Source organism: Jaculus jaculus, chromosome 1 (genome assembly GCF_020740685.1).
Source record: "Jaculus jaculus isolate mJacJac1 chromosome 1, mJacJac1.mat.Y.cur, whole genome shotgun sequence".
Taxonomy (NCBI): Eukaryota; Metazoa; Chordata; class Mammalia; order Rodentia; family Dipodidae; genus Jaculus; species Jaculus jaculus.
The window spans coordinates 317,553,683-317,575,346 of NC_059102.1; the positions used below are offsets into that span (position 1 = coordinate 317,553,683).

Genomic DNA, 21,664 nt, shown 5'->3' on the forward strand with positions numbered 1-21,664 from the left:
TCAGTGTAGAAGAATGAATAACAGGAAAGAAGATGGGGCTCAATGCACAGGATGAGGTGGGGGACAAAGGAGGGTGATGACAGGAGATTACAAAAAAATTCATCCACGTTTTTTATTCAATATATTAAATGTTAGATTTTTCTTTTTAAAAAAGGATGCTATTGTGGCTACTTTTAGGAGTTGTGGAACAAATTCCTGGAACATGGGGGCAGACATAGGAGGTCAGCTGTGAGTTCGAGGCCACCCTGAGACTACATAGTGAATTCCAGGTCAGCCTGAGCTAGAGTGAGACCCTCCTTTGAAGCCATCTCCCCCCCCCAAAAAAAAGGAGTGTGAAACAATTTTTAAATAAAACAGGAAAATGATATTTTAGTCATTAAATATGTCTTTCCTCTTAGAGCTGATATCTTAGTGTCCTAAGATTTCTAAATATTCTCTACATATTTTTTTTATTTTGATCAACTGAAGCATTAGTAAAAAGAAATAAGAGATAGGGTTCATTAGAGTGGGAATGAGGAAAAGGACAAAGGAGGATGTTAGGTCATGTTCCTGTCCCTTTATCCTTCCCCCTTCTCTTCCACCCTCCATTCTCTTTCAAGGTAGTCCTTTCCTCTGTTTTGTTGCCCCCTTACATTTTCCTCCTCAGCCCTACATGTCAAAGTTTTGATGGGCTCAGAATTTTGCTGGTCTTGTGGGGGCACTGATACCTCTACAAGGTCATGAATGCATGAGTCCATTCATGTCAGGAGGTCTGTGTCCTAACGTATGCCTGTGTTCCCTGTGACTCCTACTTTCTTTCTTCCTCTTCTTTCACAGTGTTTCCTGAGCCTTGGAGGCCATGATAGAAATCTCTTTTAGTGTAGTGCTTCTTATTTTATACTTTGATGAGTATTTTTTTTTTTTACCCTCAGTATCTACTCCATCTTCATAGAGATTGTTCTCTGGCTAGCAGTGAGAGAAGCATCATATTCTCTCTATTGCTACATTTGCCACATTCCCTAAGCCCTGGCGGGTGTGATAGGAATGATTCAGCCTGTTCTGGGTCCTAGGCTTACTCTTCCTGTCATTTTGTTGATTCTTGGGTCCTCCTGGCATTTGCTACCATCTGTAAGAAGAAGGTTCTCTAACTACAAGTGCAAATGCCATTAATCAAAGAGCTTAAATGTATACACTTAGAAGGCTTTTTGATCAGCATAATATCTGCATTAAGCCAAAGACCAGTGGAAGCTAACTTCTAGTGTCTATGTCCTTCCAAGCCATAGGATTGGATTTTTGACTTAGCTCACAGTACCTGACATGAATTTCCTCCCACTGAGCAGTGAGGATGCATCTAGTCCTGTGCATTCCCTTATGGGGAGACTTTTACAGTTGTTCAAAAGTTAGTAGGAGAAATACAGGGAGGAATATTGATGGTAATAATGAAGATCTAGCAACACTGTCAGCACACCTGAGCAACTTGACTTTTACATATAACTCCATCTGACCATACGCAGATGCATGAAACAAACACAAAATGCACTATATTATGAGTCTTAAAATAAGTGTTAATATACTTAAAAGGTCTGAAAGGAAACAAAATTCTGTTCTCAGTCTGTAACCAAATTAGAGTTCTGATATTTTTGAACCCACACCAGCAAATGTTCTGTTGATGTTACATATATTATACATATAATATATACATATAATATATGTATATGTATATGTGTATATATGTATATGTATATATGTGTGTGTGTATATATGTGTGTGGTATGTGTGTAATATGTGTATAAGTGTGGACTGCACATGTGTGATGATCATCAGACAACTTCAGGCATTGGTTTTCACCTCCACCTTGTGTGATGGAGGGTCTCTTGTTCATAGGTGCCTTCTCCAGGCTAGCTGGCCCATAAGCTTTTAGGTGATCAATATCATGTCTCCACCTCCCTTCTAGTCCTAAGGAAGTGTGACAACTTCTGGCTTTTGTAGAGATTCTAAGGATCTAAACTCAGGTACTTACCCTCCCACAGCAATCCACAGCAAGCACTTTATCCACTGAACCACTCCCACCCCTCCAGGCCATTCTTTGCCTTTTTGATCAAAGCCATCCAGTGAATGTGAGCAAGTATCTTACTTGGTAGTGTCGTGTATCATTTCTTGTACTTATTGGCCATTCATAAATCTCTGTTTGGCCATGTCAAAATAAGATAGACTGACTCTTAAATAATATGAACACTTCCTAAGAGAGCTTTGGGCCAGAAGTCCAAGATAAATTACTTAACAGCATTTCTCTTTGGCTTATAGATATTACCTTCTTAGTGTATCTAATCTTTCCTTGGTTCATGTCCATTTCTGTAATATACCCAATTTTTGTGCTTTTGTAAAGATACATCCCAGGTTGAATTTGATCCCACTCTAATGGCATAACTGAAAAACTTTAACATTATCCTGAATTATAGGTTACACATATAAATCTTCAAGTGGTCAAGGAAAGGCTCACCAATGTGAACCTTTTTGGTAAGAAAGGGTTGTCATGGCATACAAGCGTTGGCTAAAACAAGCAACCCATTTTGATAGCCTTGAGCTTTAATAGACAGACATGGGGAGGAGCTATTAGCATCCTACGGATATGGATGTGAGCTATAAAGCATGTTTGAATTAACTTAATTATTTTAATGTATGCTGGGGCCAGAAGAGATGGTAGATACATTCATTTGTACTGAGAACCCAATATTTTTATAGGCTGAGATTGAGGTGTCGTCAAGAAAAGGGCTTGAAGGATCATGGCTATACAGAATTCTCACCAGGAACAAAAAAAAAAAAAAAAAAAAAAAAAACAAATGATTTTTAGACAGTTACTCACAGGAATACATGTAGATCTCTTATTGATAAAGAGCATTCGAGTTCAGAAAAAGGAAGTGATTTAAGAAGATAGGTGGGTGGGCATTCTAATAAAAAAATGTAGTAGAGGTCATTTAGCTCACAATCATAGATATTTAGAAAATCTGAATAAGTTTATGCAAAAACAAAATGGTCACTTAAAGTCTAACCATAACAAGACATAAAATAATACTTTAGTTCAAATATTAAATCATTATTTTAATGTTTACCCGACAAAAACAACAAAAATTTTTTTTTAAAGTAACCTTTGCATCTCATTTGGACAACACACACTTCAATGAGGAACTGGTGGCCAACAGAAGCTGAAGTGACTGTAGATATAATGGCAGTCAAGATTAGGGATCAGCTTGTCCTCACTATCTTGGGGTCTGAGCAGGCTATCACCTTTGATGAAGGTTCCCTGTCATAACTGGGAGTTAGTGGTTTCTCCCAAGTCACACATCATAGGCACTCACTTGGCCCTGACTTTCAAGGTTGCTTATTGTGTTTTACTTACTCAGGAAACTGTTGTCATGAGGCACATTTTACCTCAATTTGGACTGGTAGTTATTTCTGCAGTGCATGTGTCTGTGAGGAAGGACTACTGGGTAATGAACTTCGTGGTTGCCAGTTTCCTTCCTGAGGGAGTGTTTTGGCAATCTCATGGGGTCAGCTTCCAAAGCCGGGGGACTTCTGCCCAATCACGAGTATAGGTCATGGGAGAGGAATGTTTTAGGGTTTGATTTACTCCCACAGGTTTTATCTAAGTGATAAACTTTGAGTCTTCCAGGACTCAGGAATGGCTGCATGTTGCTCTGCAAATAAGAACTATGAAGTGAGCAGACTGTTCTCTTCCAACTTCAACCCTGACAGGAATCACTGCTGGATCCAATTGTCAGAGTCAAGCCCTGGGTAAGGATGTGGTAGGTAGACATTTTATCATGTTTATTTATAGTCTGATCAGTAAGAATAGATCTAGAGTATTCACAAATAGGGAAAAGTATTGAATAATTAGGGTTCATGGAACATATTATTCAGAACACAAAATATTACTATTGACATAATCTGCTTTTTATGTTGCAATTTATTATTAATAAGTAAGGTGTTCTTATTGTTTGTTTTGAGACAGAGTCACACACTATAGCCCAGGCTGACCTGAAATTCACTATGTAGACCACAATGGCCTTAAAATTTCACCAACCTTCCTGACTCAGTCTTCTGAATGCTGGGATTATAGATGTGAGCTACCACATCCAGCTTTTTCAATGCTACATTGAAGAATCCTGTCCCAGGATTGGAAATTTGGCTATGTTTCTAATTAACTATAGAGCCTTGAGCAAGGCATCTTACCTTTCTGGATCCCAGTTTCCTCTTTTATAAAAATGAAGACAGTGACTGAGATACTTTCTTGTTTAAGCTCTTTGGACTTTTGCTTCAGTTGACATAAGCCCCGGAATATGTAGCTGTAACAAAGTAGAACAGAATACCAAAAAAGCCTCACTAATTTTAAACATGTACTGAAGTGAAGGGAGAGCAATGAAATACGATTTTAAGGAGCTAAGTAAGAAAAAAGTCAATGTGTGTGTATGCGGGGTTTTGTACAAGCCTGGACTCCAGTCAGGGCACCAGTGGAAGGGGTGAGTAACCAGAGGCAAGGAGCCAGGGCATCATCTTAGTTGCCATCATCTTTCTCTTCAAGCGCCATCGCTGAAGTACATGTGACTTCGTAACAAGCATTTTTGCAGGTAAGTTAAGGTACGTAGTTTGTTTATTAATTTCTAAATATTTGTGGAAAGATGCTTTGGGATAATGACTTATGAATAAAATTCTTGCAGTGGCTGATGAGATACAATTGGAAGAGCGCTGGGGAAGTACCACTGGGTATAAGGAGGTAGGAAGGTCAATTTTACCATGAAAGTCAAGGAAAGAAAGTGGTGAGTTTGAGCTAAACAATGGTTTAGGTGTCTTCATTCGACTCAGGATAGGAATATATGAAGTTGAGGAAGTATTACACCAGTTAGCACAATAAAATGATAATTTCCTTTCCCTCATGGAAGTTTCTTCACAGAGGAGGTAATAAGTAAAAGGAACAAAAGGCACACTTTATTTGCTAGAAGATGACAAATCTTGTGGAAAAAAAGTGATGAATTGGGAATGGTGATGGCAGTCCACAGTATGGATGCTGGATGGCAAAAGTCTGGACTTCTATATAAGGTGCCCCCAAAAGACCAGAGAGATGCTGAGCCGCAAGCAAAGAATTGAAGTGAGTTGTGTTTGGAGATAGGGGAAGAAGTAAAGCAGGTTATTGGAAAACAGTGGGTTAAGAGTGGAGGTTTGCTGTTTTACACTGAAAGTAATGCCACATTTATATATTAATGGAATGTTCTGGAAAATGGCTGTCTCAAAATTAGTTGCATATTTTCTTTATTAGGATGTTGGTTTTCTCAGACAACATGAAGACCACAGTTAGTAACAGTATATTTTTGAAAATATTCACAGAATGGATGTTAAATTTTCTCACCACTAAAATGATAGCCATAGTCATATATTCACTAGCTCTATCTAATCATTCCTCAATGCCCCATACTTCACCACATCATGCTGTACAAGACAGAAACATTCAAATTCATGGGCAACGGAAAGATGTTAAAATTTATTTAAAGCAAGAATAGTAATTTTGTAGTGCTAGGCACCACATTTTATTTATCTTTTAAGTATGTAGCATAGGAAATGCTCCATTTTTGTCACGTGATCTCATCCCAGCAGAACATAACACATGTTACCTGTAGGATAAATAAATTAGAATAGTACATCAAGGTTAGGGGAACTGGAGCATGAAAGAGAAGAACCCAAGGAAAGGGCTGGCATGGAGCAGGAGTATAGAAAAGGATCGGGAAGGCTGGATTTGCTGCCTGTCTTTCTGAACCTCTTTTTAAAAATTTATTTAATTATTTGAGAGACAAAGAGGCAGATATACACACACACATACACATATATATGGAAAGAGAGTAAGAAGGAGAGCAAGAGCGAAAGAGTGAGAGAGAGAGAGAGAGGATGGGACCTCCATCCACTGCAAATGAACTCCGGTCGCATGTGCCTTCCTGCTCACCTGGCTTACATGGGTAACCTGAGTCCTTAGGGTTCATAGGTAAGCACTTTAACCTATAAGCCATCTCTCCCGCCCTGAACCTCTTCTATTTGCTCAAACTTTCTCAAATCTACTCTTTTGACCACTTTTTTTTTTTTTTTTTTTTTGAGGTAGGGTCTCACTGTAGCCCAGACTGACCTGGGATTCACTATGGAGTCTCAGGGTGGCCTCAAACTCATGGTGATCCTCCTACCTCTGCCTCCCAAGTTCTGGGATTAAAGGTGTTCACCAGCATGCCCAGCTCTTTTAACCACTTTTGAAGAGAATTCTGAAACTGTGATCTCTGTGCTCAGAGAAAGACGACTTTGGATAGAGGTTTCCATGAGAAAACTTTAGGAGAAAAGATTTGATGTTATAGCAGTCAAGAAGCTGAAGAACAAAATAATTTGGAGCATGGAATAAGAAAATGCACCTCATATTATACTAATAGAATACGGCTATACATACCATAGCCGTATTCTATTAGTATAAGTGATGGTTTATACATTAGAAAAGGAAGATTACATAAATGACAATGCATGATTTAGATAAGGAATATTTAATTTTCGAAAGCCTACTAGATTTCATTAAGCAAAGCAATCAGGTTATAGTATGGAACGTGGGGGCCAAAAACGGGTTATGTTATTGAGAAAAGGCATTTTAAGTCTAACTATCCAGTGGAGACTCTGAAGAAGTCTGTTGACTGGAGAAGTATGCAGGAGTCGAGTTTAAATGCTAGCCTCTGAGTATTTGCTGAGGAACACCTTACTTTGGGGGGGGGAATCAAAGGTGTTTGGAGAAGTACTTTCTAGATTTCTATGGCTTAATTCCCCCCTTGTCTCTTCTGTGTTTTCCTCTGTAGAGGCATGAACACAGAGTAATGGGCACTGGAAACTGGAGCCAGGTAACGGAATTTGTCATTTTGGGCTTCCCTCACCTCCAAGGTGTCCACGCTTATCTCTTTTCCTTGTTACTTGCCATTTACCTCACCACTGTCCTGGGAAACCTGCTGATATTTTTGGTGGTCCACCTGGACCCCAGGCTGCACACACCTATGTATCACTTTGTCAGTGTGCTCTCCCTCCTGGAGCTGGGCTACACGGCTGCCACTATCCCTAAGATGCTGGCAAACTTGCTTAGTGAAAAGAAGACGATTTCATTCGCTGGATGTCTCCTACAGATCTATTTCTTCCACTCGCTTGGAGCTACCGAGTGCTACCTTCTGACAGCAATGGCTTATGATAGGTACTTAGCCATCTGTCGGCCCCTCCGCTACCCCACCCTCATGACCCGGGCACTCAGTACCAAGATCTCTGTCGGCTGTTGGTTGGGAGGTTTGGCCGGGCCAGTGGCTGAAATTTCCTTGGTGTCTCGCCTTCCTTTCTGTGGCCCCAATCACATTGAACACATCTTTTGTGACTTCCCCCCTGTGCTAAGTCTGGCTTGTACTGACACGTCTATCAATGTCCTGGTGGATTTTGTTATCAACTCCTGCAAGATCCTGGCCACCTTCCTGCTGATCCTCAGCTCTTACGTGCAGATAATCTGCACTGTACTCAGGATCCCCTCAGCTGCAGGCAAGAGGAAGGCCTTCTCCACGTGTGCCTCGCACCTCACGGTCGTCCTCATCTTCTACGGCAGCATCCTCTTCATGTACGTGAGGCTGAAGAAGAGTTACTCATTGGACTATGACCGAGCCCTGGCAGTGGTCTACTCAGTGATCACCCCCTTTCTGAACCCCTTCATCTACAGCTTGCGTAACAAGGAGATCAAGGAGGCCGTGAAGAGGCAGCTGAAGAGAGCAGGGATACTGGGGTGACTGTGGGCAGAGCAGGTGGAAGAAGGGATCACAGTATCGTCGTAGGACTGGCTCATCAGTGGGGTGGGGGGATCAATCTTTCCAGGCTTTTCTGTGGGATGATAGAGCTGGGGCAAGTGCTGGCTGGCTTTCAGTGTTACATTATATTATCTGCTCAGGGTATACTCAGCTTTTCACCAGAGACTGCAACATGTACCCTTTCTCTTTGCGCAGTATACTGCAATTACTCTACAATCTCAGATGGTTTTGTATCTTACTTACAGTGTTTGCCAAATGTGTACCTTCATCTATTGCGTGAGAGTTCAAAGTTACTTTACTTAATATAATTCATTTGGTTATATAAAAAATGATTGTTAAATAAAAGTTAGAGCGAAAAGTAAATGATTTTTGATGTGTCACTTAACAATCTGATATATTAAAGTTAACTTTGAAATCACATGTATCTGAGCTTAAGTACTAATTAATTGAGCTACTTATCTATTTCTTGGGATTTAGAAAGCAAATTTATCTCTCTGAAACATATTTAATCATTCTATAACATTTTATTGCAGGGGTCTTTATATACAGTGTCTACTATATAGCAGCTAGCAAAAAAAATGTCACTTTTTCATTTTTATTAATTTTATTCTACTCAATTTCTCATATTTTAAGTTTTAATATAATACCCAGTTATATAAATATGTATGTATATATCTTTTAACTTTTTCTTGACCATTTTCATAGAGGTACATATTGTTTGTTGATTATAATCGGCTTTTATCCCCTCCCTACACTCTCTCCCACTGAATCCATTCTTCTATCCAATTCGTCTTTCTCATAATTTGATGTATTTTCCTTGTCCTCCTCCATCTCCTATGACTTGTTTATGGGCCCAACATTGTGCAGGTCTTGTGCAGTTAACTGCGGCTGTGAGGTCATGAATGCAATGGCCACCTCATGTCTAAAGGACAAAATTCCAAAGCACTCCTCCTCCCCATCCTTTGGAACTTGTATTTTTTTTCCACCACTTCTTCTCAGCATGCCCTGGGTCTTGGAGGGCATGTTAGAAATGTCCCACTTATTATAGAGCACTCAACACTCATGTCTTAGCACTTTGATGAGTTTTGAGTCTTTTATTGACAAAAAGAAACCTCTCTGGGAAAAACTGAGAGCAGCACCAGTTTATGGAGATAAGAATGAATATTTAGAGGGCAAGCTGATATGGCTCTGAAAGTTTTGCAGCATCCATTTCCTAGTATTTATTTTGTACCTTTAATACATAGAGAATATTTGTAATATTTAAACTTTCATCTTATTTCAATATTATAGTATGTATCAAAATCAGCATGTATTTCAAGTTTTAGCTATTTATCCAAGATGAGTCTTTGTTTTCTTTGGTTTTCCAAGGTAGGGTCTTGCTCCAGCCCAAGCTGACCTAGAACTCTCAGGATGACCTCAAACTCAGGTTGATCCTCCTACCTCTGCCTCCTGAGTGCTGGGATTAAAGGCATGTGCCACCACGCCTAGCAATCTCAGATGAGTCTTTTAATAAAATTTGAACTCAACCTTATTATGAAAACTTATATTTCCTTGATTGTGATTTTATTTTATATCTTTTTGGTATATTCCTTCAATTTTTACATATTAAATATAATTTCTTTTTTATCTTTTTAATTTTCAAAAATTTCAAAAAAAATGAAAATTTTCATACATGAAGATAATGTAATTTGTTTCTCATCTTAGTATCTTTTTTTTTCCCTTCCTTATATATGCCCCTGCACTGAATGCCTTTCCAATAAGGCCCTTTCCTGTTCTCATTAATTTTTTTCACTCTCTTCCATTATCCATGAGGAAGTATTGCTGAGCTCATTTTTTTGGAGTTCTTATGGAGATGGCAACTGCTGCTAGGAGGTTGCTACAATGTAACAATCACATCATATCCAGAATACAGTGTCCCAAAGTGCTCATCCCTTGTGCAGCTCTTACACTCTTGCTGTCTGCTCTTCCACAATGCTCCCTGGGTCTTGGAGTGGATATTATAAATGTCTCAATTAGCCTCGATCATTCAACCTTCACTATTCTCAGCACTTAGGCAAGTTTTAAATCTATGTGAAGAACTGTATAAATAGAAGGAGGCAATTTAGTGGGCTCATCATATTCATTTGGTCAGTCAATAGTATTGGCTTCCGCCATGTATGGTGGTGCACGCCTTTCCTCCCAGCTCTCTGGAGGCAAAGGCAGGAAGATGACAATGGGTCAGAGGCCATCCTGAGACTACAGAGTGGCTTCCAGGTCAGCCTGGACTAGAGCGAGACTCTACCTTGAAGAAACCAAAATAAATAAATAAATAAATAAAAGTGTTGCCTTTCAGTACAACGCATGTATTTTCTCATATGGAGTAAAGTCTCAAAATCAATCAGAGAGCAGTTGGTTACTCTCATACTAGTCTGTTTGACACATTTTGGTAGCAAAACAGGTAACATGCAGGGGTGTTGAATGATTGTTAAGCCTACTGATAAATTTTCTCACCCAGTAACCTGCATAGCACTTTTCAGCTCTGTGTCTGCTGAATGGTGGGGAGGAGTCTTCCAGTTCAATTCCAGTTTGTTTTTTCACTGTGCAACTATGGACATACAAGTGCATCTTCAGCAACAGGGTCTTACTGTCCAGTGATAGTGGGCATCCAAGAGCATTATCAATAGCCTCCATGGCTTTGGGGGCTTCATGGTCTTCCATGACCACTGGAAGGCAGCCAGCCAGGGCACAAGGGTTTTGGCAACAACCCATGGCTTTTGCAAGCAGAATTATTTATCACCAAAGAAAGTAGGGACAGGGCCAGACTGCTGGATGTGGAAAAGTTAAAATGGTGTCGGGGATATAAAATGGAATATAGGGAGGGTAAATCAAACTTAAGATGCCAAGAAAAAGCTAGGAGGAAACTCACTTCTTTGTTAACTAATTAAGATAAATTAAGTGAAAGATAGAGGGGCTGGAGAGCTGTCTCAGCAGTTACAGGCACTTGCTTGCAAAGCCTGACAGCCTTGGTTTATTCTCCAGGACCCATGGAAGGTCAGATGCACAAAATGAAACATGCATCTGGAGTTTAAGTAGCAAGAGGCCCTGTCATGCCTAATTCCCCTTTCTTTCTCTGTTTTCCTTGCAAATAAATAACAAATTAGCTTTTAAAAAGAAAAAAAAATAGAGATCCCTAGTTAGAGAAAACAACAACAACAACTGTATTTTGTCCCAAAAAGTTACTAAAGAAAAGGACTAAGTGAGCTAGAGGGAATTCCTGTGAGAGGCATGGAGTTCGTCTTATCTCTGTCCTGCTGAGTTGTGTGTCATTCTTAGTGTACTAATAAACGCATCCCTTGTAAAGAATGACAGGAAACAGGTTAACTTTATACATTGGAATCCTCCTTTATTTCATTTTAAGCTAATTATTTACTACAACAAATGTGGGAAAAAAATCTATTATTGAGTACATAAAATATAAGAGTATTTTATTATTACACGAAATTGCAGAATGTTTGTTCATCTGAGTATTTCTTATCAGTAGAGGATCAAATATTGATTATGAAAACGTTCAATTACATACCACTAATCAGACTCCAAATAATGTTATTTCTATTTCCTTAAAGATAATAAACCATTAACCCCTTCTTTCATTAAATGGAAGACAGTTTAGAAATTTAATCTGTCATAAGCATTGCTAAACCTTGCCTAAAATGTTGAGCAAGCAAATACAATTCATGCCTTTAGGATTTTTTTGTTTGTTTGTTTTGTTTTTCGAGGTAGGATCTCACTCTGGTCCAGGCTGACCTGGAATTAACTTTGTCATCTCAGGGTGGCCTTGAACTCATGGCAGTCCTCCTACCTCTGCCTCCCGAGTACTGGGATTAAAGACGTGCGCCACCACACCCAGCTACCTTTAGGATATTTTTAACAGAGAAAAGGAGAAAGAGATGGAAGTACCAGTTACAAAGACAACCAAATTATATCCCTATAAACAAACAGTGGTGTCAGCCAGCATGTTGATTTATGAAGAGTTGCAGAGGCAAGTGTAGAAAGTGAGCCCTGAATGCAAGACAGTGAAAAGACAGCTAGGAATGGTAACCCATGCTTGGAACCCCAGCACTACTGATACAGAGGTCCTATGATTGTGAGTTCAAGGCCAGTCTAGGATACATATCAAGATTTTGCCTCCAAAGAAAAAGGTGAAAAGTTAACACTTAGAATATGAAGAAATATTTATTTTTTCTCATTAAACGTTATAATAAATCTTTTAAAATTTCTCATAGCACACAAAGTATGAATTAAATGCAACCACTATCAAAATACACTGACATATCTCACAAAAATAGGAAGCAAAATTCTCAAATTAATGGCATCACAAAATATCCTGAATTGTCAAAGCTGTAGAGGTAAAAAAAAAAAAAAAAAAAAAAAAAAAAAAAGAAAAACCCATTACAGTAACTCACTTCAAAACACACTACCAACTATCATAACTAAGGTGCGAGGATGCTATCATAAAAAACAGACTCATGGATCAATGGAATCAGACAGACAACCCAGAAATAGAGCAATTTACATCCTACTAACTTGGAGAAGGAAGGAAGAATACACGCTGGGGAAAGGAAATTCTCTGCCACTAAGAATGATGGGAAAGGGCTGGAGAGCTGGCTTAGTGGCTAAGGTATTTGCCTGCAAGGCCAAACAACATGGATTTGATTCTCCAGGACCCACATAAGCCAGATGCACAAGGGGCGCATGTCTCTGGAGCTCGTTTGCAGTGCCTAGAGGCCCTAGCATGCCCATTCTCTCTCTCTCCCTCTCTCTCTCTCTTTCTTTCTCTCAAATAAATAAATAACATATACTTTTAAAAAGAATGATGGGAAAACTGGATTCCATATGAAAAAAAAAAATTAAACTAGATCCCTGTCTCTCATGTTATGCAACACTCAACTAAAACAGATTCAAATCTTGCATGTAACACCTGAAATTGTAAAGCTATTAAAAATAGAGAAAAGATATGCCAATGCATTTCTTTACATAAAGATTGCTTTTAAAGAAAAATTTTGAGTACTCAAATAAAAGACCTTCACAACACACACCTACCAAATACAATGAATAGAGTGAAAAGACACTCTGAGGAATGAAAGAAAATATTTTCAAATTTCCCAACTACTTATCCAATAGACATATCTCAAAAGAAAGTCAACAACTGGCTAACAAGCATATGAAAAAATGTACAACCTAGCTAATTATCAGGGAAAAGAAAACCAAACCACCTTCAGATATAATCTCATCCCATCTATAAGAGCTATCAAAAAGACAGAAAGCAATAGAAGCTCGCATACATATGGGTAAAGGAGCTGTTTTATACTACCAGTTGGAATATAAAGTACTTTAGCCATTATAGAAATCACTGTGGAGGTTCAAAAAATTAGAAATATTTGTGACCCAGCAATTCCATTAGTTGGAATATATCCAAAATAAAAGCAATAATTAAGTTAAAAGTATTTGTACTTCTATTTGCAATAGCCAAAATATGGACTATACCTAGATGTCCATCCACAGATAAATGTATGAAGATCATATGAGGTACTACATGGTGAACTATTATTCAGCCATAAAAAGAATGAAATACAGTCATTGGCAGGAACATGGATGAGCCTGGAGAATATTACTTCAAGTGAAATAAGCCAGGCACATAAAGAAAAATGCCACATAGTCTCACTTTTATTTAATGTAAGTATAGAGTAGCATGGAAGTGATGAGAGTGGAGAAGAGAGGAAGAAAGCAGAGAGAAAATGAGTAGTGCATACCATGATAAGCCGTGAGATAATCCTCGTGCTTTGTAGGCTAGGCTTACTAGAATTAACAGTAACTTACAGTGTTTGTCCAAATAGCTAGAAGAGATAATTCTGAATTTTCTCCACATAAAACTGCAAATTGTTTTAGGATATGGAAATGCTAATTAACTTCATTTAAATATATATGTATATTTTGTGTTAAATAAATAAATAAATCTCCAAATTCATCCTATAATTACATACAGTTACTAGATAGGTATCATTTTTAAAAGTGAAAGGACATACTACATTCACAAAAAAAACAGAATTCATTTTGTTAAAATTCCATACCACCCAAAGCAACTCACAGATTTGAGGCAAGCACTACCAAAATCCAGTGGTATTTTTCACAAAAGAAAAAAAGCAGCAACCATAAAATTTCTACGGACAATGAAAGACTCTGAGCAGCTAAAGCCATCTTGTACACAAAGAATGGAGGTCAAGCATTATCCTAGCCATTTCAAAATAGACTACAAACCTACAATAAACAGCATGATACTCACATGTCATGTGGAAAATCATGTAAAAAAGCAAACCTGTAGACCAATGGGACAGAAGAGAGAGCTGAAAAATAAATCTATATATTTATGCTCAATTGATACTTGACAAAGGTGGCAAGAACACAGAGTGGAGAAAAGACTGTCTCTTCAGTAAATAATGTTGGGAAACTGGACAGTTGCATGCTGAAGATAAATTTAAGCCTTATCACATATATTGGACCCTTATCTCCCTATATTAAAATATAACTAAAATAGATTAAAGACTAAAATACAAGACCCCATAAAATAAAATAAAACAGAGCTTTAGTTTCAAATTTTAAAGAATAGAGCCCAGCATGGTGGCACATGCCTTTAACCCCAGCACTCGGAAGGCAGAGTTGGGAGGAACAGAGAGAGTTTGAGGCCACCCTAAGACTAAATAGTGAATTCCAAGTCAGCCTGGGCTAGAGTGAGACCCTACCTTGATAAACAAACAAAAAGTTTTAAAAACTAGTATCTGTCAAATTAACTTTAAAGTGTTAACTATTCTAGGACGATTTATATCCATAAAATATTTTAGCTAGCTTAAATGTAGAGAAGCCTTTTTGTGTTAAGCAGCTGTGTGTGCGGAATTCTGACTGGTGTAAATTTGTTGCTGGAAGGCAATGGAGGAACGTTAACAATAGCAATTTTCAGAACTATGTTGTGCTGCATCTTGTGGGTACTGCTCTTTGGTCCTCCACCAGATAAATATCACCGAAGAGAAGGTTCAGGGTGAAGAGAAAGCCAACTTTTGTGAAAAGCAGGAAAATCCGCATGCTGATTCAGGTATGATAAACCTGGTGGGTGTTTATAGTTCATTTGGTTGTCACCAATGACTTGGATGTATCAGCCCATTGTCCCTATTAACAGCAATAGGAGGAACAGTTGTGGCAATGGGAAAAATATAAATAAATAAAACATCAAGCATCATGGACACAAAAAAAGAGTTAGATTGTGAATCTCCATATGGCTCTTCAGTCTCTGGGATCCAGATCTGTGATTTATTTCCCAGCCACAGCTGCTCTCTTCTGAGAGTGGAAAAGCCTCTTTATAGCCTCCTTCATGTCCTTGTTTCTCAGGCTGTAAATGATGGGGTTAAGGAAGGGAGCAAGAATCACAAAAGTGACAGCTATTGCTGTGTCCCAGAACACTGAGTAGGTGGCTGAGAATCGCAAATACATGACGGCCACACTTCCAAAAAACAGCAAGAACACAGCGAGGTGGGTGGCGCAGGTGGAAAAGGCCTTATGTCGCCCCTGTGCCGAAGGCATCCCCAGAATCACCACGATGATCCGCACGTAGGACAGGGCGATGACCAGGAAGGAGGCCAGGATCTCCACGGCATGGACGGCATCCACAATGACCACCAGGGACGTGTCTGTGCAGGCCAGGCTCAGCACAGGGCTGAAGTCACAGAAGATCTGATGGATCTGATTGGAGCCACAGAAAGGCAGCGTGGCCATCCATGTGATCTCAGGGAGCACAAGCAGGAAGCCGCAGAAGCAGGAGCCCGCTGTCAGCTGTGCGCAGAGCTTAGGAGTCATGATGGTTGGGTACCGCAGAGGAAGGCAGATAGCTATGTACCTGTCAATAGCCATTGCTGTCAGGACACAGCCTTCTGTGATCCCCAGTGAGTGGAAAAAGTACATCTGCATGAGGCAGCCTGCCAGAGAGATGGTCCTGTTCTCACTGACTAAGTTGGAAAGCATCTTGGGGATGGTAGTTGTGGTGTACCAGATCTCCAGGAAGGAAAGGACACTGATGAAGAAATACATGGGTGTTCGCAAGGCCATGTCTAACTGGACAACAATGAAAATCACTAGATTCCCTGTTATGATAAACACATAGACAAGGAGCAAGGGGATGAAGAAGAAGAGACCACCTTCATGCAGAGGTGGGAACATGGAGAAGAGGAACTCGGTCACCATTGTTCGATTCCCACTGGCCACCAACTGGGTCATCTGCAGAGGAAAATAAAAATAGATGAGGAAATGCCTGGGATTTCAATGTTTATTATCTATCAATTCCTTTCTGTTATTGCTATCTTATACTCCAAATGGGACCCACACAAGCCAGCTAGAAGTATGTCTCAAGCTAAATAATTCCTTGCCAGAAACATGGGAAATATTTGCATCTTAATCTACCCTTTTTATGAGCATCAGCAATTTATATGAAGAAAGTATGAAGCAACACAGAAAGTTCGCTCTGGAAATATTTTCTGGGGGGTTGATCATTTACTACAGGGTAGAATTTCTCAGCTTCTCACTCCCTCTCCCTGTGTGATTAGCATTCAAATTTCAGCACTTATTTTCAAATATTTGCTATGCCTACCCTTCAGGAAAAAAAAAAAAAAAAAAAACAGGTTTGTTCATAAAGCACATGGGGACTATCAGGACTTCTTCTGGCAATAATTGATAAAAGATAGTTTTGCTGGTCTTTCCGGCATTGGGAGCTAGCCGAATGCCAGGGGAGGTCGCAATCCACCTGGTGCTTCGCTGGATTTGAATTTACATGTATGTTTTGATCAGATGGAGATTATCCTGACCAGAGAAAATTTTCCTTCCTGTATTCTCTGCTTTCTCTGTAACTTTCCCTTCTCCTCTAACAGAGGCAAATATTGATAGATGTTCAAGCCAAAATTTGCTCCCAAAATATTGATAGATGTTCAAGCCAAGATTCTCTCCCAAATCACCTTGCACCCAATTGGTAGACATTTCTGGGTAAGGTTACAATGATACCCCAGTACAACCTATTCCTTCTGTGAAAGTTAAATCTGAGAAAGAAAGGAAGTAAATCACTCCCAATTTTTGAAAAATCATACCTGTCATAATAACAGAAGTCATGGGCTTAAAATTTCTGAAAATTAGTTGAAAGGAAATTAGCCTTGCATCTACCACTGAAGGAAAGGGTGACCAAGTTCCTTGCAAGGCTAAGTAGAACCAGTGATGGCTACAGGCATTGTCACTCACCACGCTGGTTCAAGATCTCATCCCCTAGTATCAGTACTTTTAAGAAGTCATTATACAGATGAATATTCCTTAATATGGCTTTGCTAGTTCTTTCTTTTTTAAAAAAATTCAAAGACAAAAATAGTATCTCTCATCCTCATAATCCTTGCCATCTCTAATATGGCACCAGTCAAATTTTGGAACCAAATATCCTATATATTCTATCCATAATGCAGAAAAATAAAATCTGTGTTTTATATTTTTGTTTTTGGTCATTTTTATCCCCTTCTATTGAAATCCTAGGCACCAATGTCCTCCAATTATCCTTGTAGTGATGGAAGTGATATTGATTTTCACTTCCAGAACAATTTTTTTTCATCTAATTCCTAAAAGGGTCTAATTTTTTCTTTGTATTACTGCTAATACATGATTCCGTCCACTTAAAATCTTTTTAAAAAAATTGTTTTTGTCTCTGGCCTGTCCTGTGACTCCCAGTACCAGAAATCGGTTGCTACCCACATTGAGCTGTTGATCAGAGAGACTTACGAGGTTCCCCAGACATGACAGGCTTTTGTCAGAGCACTTGTTTACCCACCCAAGGTGAAAGGTAAGACCCTATTACTGAAGACACCATATGCCTCTGACACAGAGCATGGAGAGACTTGGCTGGATTTTAGAAGAGAACAGAGCCAGACCCAAGACATGTAGCCTGTCTAGTGCTTGGAAGCACTACATGAGCTATTGGGGGAATGTGGCCAACAATGGTCCAAGACACCAGGGGGTCTAAGCAACTCAGAAGCAAACACCCTGACAAGATGCACACACCAGTGCAATAGTGGCTCACAGCCTTGGTGGGTAACCAGTAGCTTTCTGATTGTCTAAGAGATATACTCAGTGGAAAGAAACCAATATCTGGGATTGGGAACCAGGTCAGAATCCTATAGAGACAAAGATTATACTCTCCAGTGTGAAGTTCCCACTAGTCTTTGGCTATAAGAGAGACTACATCCATCAACTTCTCCATAAACTAATAACTTTTATCCCATTTAACCTATGCTGACTTCACTCTCTTTTGCAGAATCTGTTCTTCTTTTTCAGAAGCCAGTGAGACCCAAAGAGATAAACCACCCCTCACACTCCAGCCAAGCTGAAATCACAGAGGAATTGAGGAGATAAGCAAGGATTCAGATTCCATGGTGAGAGTGACAATCAGTGCCAGGGTGAAGGAGACAAACCCTGAGGAAACTCAGTACCTACCAAAGCAAACGTCCAGAGGTTCCTAAGCTCATCATTGAAGTATATTTAAAACACACCCTACATGCTCAGGGAATTTTGTGGAAGAGGGGGTGGAAAGATGGTAACAGCCACAAGTAGGGACATCATACTCAGAAGCATTGCCTCCTCCCAAAATGGACTGCTGATCCCACAACTCAAAACTCATAATCCCATGGGGAATACCTAGAGCTCCACTGAGGAGGGCCTCCAGTGGAATGGGGGCAGTGATGAGGAAAAGCATGGTACCAAAACATGATGTGCCCTTCCTAAGTATGCCTGCAACTATCGATTCTGTTAATGATTTTTTTTAAAGCAAAAAGTGAAAAACATGCATGCATCAGCACTATTTCTCCAAACTAGACTTAAAAACTACTTAGGAGGAAACATACGACAAATAAAATGTTATTATGGAATAGATTTTGTACATTTGCTTTACCTATTATATGATATTTATTCATTTCTATTATAGATTGTTACTGGACTGTTATAGAGAAAGTGAGTTCAAGCAAGAGGAAGACCTGGCTCAAATTAACATGGCCAAACCTGAATATATATGCATGTAAACTTAGATGGCAGGTCTGTTTGCCTTAGAAGTCACTGCCTTCTTTATGTGTGTGTGTGTATGTGTGTGTGTGTGTGTGTGTGTGTGTGTGCGCGTGTGTGTGTGTGTGTGTGTGTGTGTGTGTGTGTGTGTGTGTGCATGCACATGTATGGACACGAGAAGTTGGCACTGGGTATATTTCTGAATACCTCTCCACTTTATTTTTGAATCAGGGTCTCTCACTGACCCCGAAACTCACTAATTTGATTAAACTAGCAGCCATAAAATAGCAGGAAACCATCTGCCCCCACCTCCTTGGTGCTGGGATTACAGATGCACACTGCTATGCCTAGTTTTTTATGTGTTTGCTGCGGATCTGAACTCAGTTCTTTGTGCTCTGTGGCAAGCACTTTACTGACTAGTCATCTCCCAGGGCTTATCTTTTTAGCCCCTCTGTGTATGTAGAACTGTCCCAGTTGTAACAGAGCCTATGTGATTTCTTTAGGAATTCAAAGACAGATAGAAACCAATGCATTGCAGATGAGGCAAACTAATTTATTGATGGTGCTTTTACTGTCTGCATTGGGCTCTAACAAAGAAAGGGAACAGAGACAATCTCTGAAATGGGGGGGAAAAAGCAGGACTCAGCAGAAGGGCAGATTCTGCTAGGACAGTGGCTTGAGAAACTTGAGGTCCTCTGATGAGAAGCTCATTAACTTCTCTGCTTTATCTGAGGTTGACTTTTCTCTACCAGAAACACCAGAGTATGTTCACTCTCAGCAGTAAGTATAAGATACTTGAATAGAGAGAGCAGAATACCACACAGAAAAGACCAGAAAGTCCGATTAGAAGGAGCACAGGGCTGGAGAGATGACTTAGCAGTTAAGAAGCTTGCCTGCAAAGCCAAATGACACAGGTTCACTTCCCTAGGACCCACGTATGACAGATGAACAGGGGCACACACATATGGAGTTCATTTGCAGTGGCTAAAGGCCCTGGAGTGCCCCTTTTCTCTCTCTCTCTCTCTCTCTCTCTCTCTCTCTCGTTCTCTCTCCCTGCCTATTTCTCTCTCTCTCTCAAATAAATGAATAAATAAAAGCAATTTAAAAAAAATAGCACCTAAAAAGAGCCCAACAAAGTAAATGCTTTGTTATTCTAGGCTTGAGACTCTTGTAACCAGTAAACCTGCATCAGTATTCCTCATTTCCTCATTTATACATTCTTTTCACTGTCACTCATGATTCCCTATGTTACAATCATTGCTAAGGGTAGAAGAGCTATAAAAGGTCAACAAACATTATTCTTGCTCCAGAAACACATAGAGGACATAAAAACGGTTATAGAGTGACAGATATGCAACAGCGACCAAAGAGCTCTGGCTGTAAAATAGTCTTTATATAGAAAACAGACACCAGACTTAGATTTTAGTCATTTTAAAAAAGGCGCTAACCTGTCTTGTGACTCCTCAGTCACCAGTAGTACTTTCAACCGCAACAGAATTTCAGTTCCTGAAAGACCGTAACTATCAACAGCTTAGTCTGTTAACTGAACTCTACTCTTTCTGATATTTCTTCTGGATTTCATACCTCTATTATTCTAATCCCATACTTTTGTAATAAAGCTCCAAGAACATAAAGGTTACCTTATAAGGCACCAGCCAGATTCTGAATAATAGTGGATACAAAGAAAATATTGGGCAGGTATAATAGGAGCACAGGCAGATTGGAAGCTTGGCTGGGAGGTGAGATTTCCCACAGAGTCTGCAGTACCCACACTGCCCAAGACACTGAACTCTCTTCAGCATCTCTGTAGCCATGGGTCCCTTCCAGTGTCTTGATGAGCATAATGCATGTCCCTGAAGCCTCCTCAGGGACAATCTATGATGGGAAGATTGTCTCTACTTGGGAGTTTCTCCTTAGCTGATGCAGTAACTAAAGGAAAATGGTGCATCTCACTCTTCCCTCTAAGGAACAAATTAGGGAAAGTGTCACATGACAATGAATCACTCCCTGGGGCCATTGACAGAGAAATTTTTAAAACCACACAGCCTGTCTGATCAGAACCCAGAATGGCCAAAACTTAAGACTGGACAGACGTTAGACAGGGCACAGATTCTGTGGAGTACACATCAAGATATCCATTTTTTTTTCCTTTCAAATTTTCACTCAGCAAGCATTAGAATTTATATTTTCTGTAATGAATGATTTTTACAAGTCTTAAAATGTGCATCTCTTGACCTTTTCAATGTGTACATTATTTTGCAACAAATACGATGACATAGAAATTTGAGAAAGATACATAACAAAAACGTCATTTATTTTTGATGGTAAACAGACTTTGCAAAACATTATGGCATTATCTAGTAAAAACCAAAGATGAAAATATTCTATGATATAAAAATTTTGAAGCCAGGCATGGTAGCCCATGACTTTAGTCCCAGCACTCCAGAGGCAGAGGTAGGAGGATCACCAAGAGTTTGAGGCCACCATGAAGCTACATAGTGAATTCCAGGACTCCCTGAGCTAGAGTGAGACCCTACCTCAAAAAAAAAAAAATGCGGGCGGGAAAGATGGCTTAGTGGTTAAGACACTTGCCTGAAAATCCAAAGGACCCAGGTTCAATTCCTCAGATACCACATAAGCCAATTCCACAAGGTAGTGCATGTGTCTGTAGTTCATTTGCAGTGGTTGGAGGCCCTGGATCATCTATGTGCCTCTCTATCAAATAAACAAATAAATAA

The 21,664-nt window shown here is 39.5% G+C and overlaps 2 protein-coding genes across 2 annotated transcripts; one reads left to right on the top strand and one right to left on the bottom strand.

The window, feature by feature from the left end:
• The first annotated feature begins 3,688 nt into the window (after positions 1–3,688).
• LOC101602475 (olfactory receptor 6N1) lies at positions 3,689–7,805 on the top strand. Its single transcript, XM_004671092.2, has 3 exons — positions 3,689–3,782; positions 4,559–4,604; positions 6,849–7,805. Exon 3 carries the CDS (start codon positions 6,867–6,869, stop codon positions 7,803–7,805), a length of 939 nt encoding a protein of 312 aa, XP_004671149.1. The 5' UTR covers positions 3,689–3,782; positions 4,559–4,604; positions 6,849–6,866.
• A 7,356-nt stretch (positions 7,806–15,161) lies between these two features.
• On the bottom strand, positions 15,162–16,121 carry LOC101602186 (olfactory receptor 6K6). The gene has a single exon (XM_004671091.2). The coding sequence runs from the start codon at positions 16,119–16,121 to the stop codon at positions 15,162–15,164; it is 960 nt and encodes a 319-aa protein (XP_004671148.2).
• Between the last annotated feature and the right edge of the window lie 5,543 nt (positions 16,122–21,664).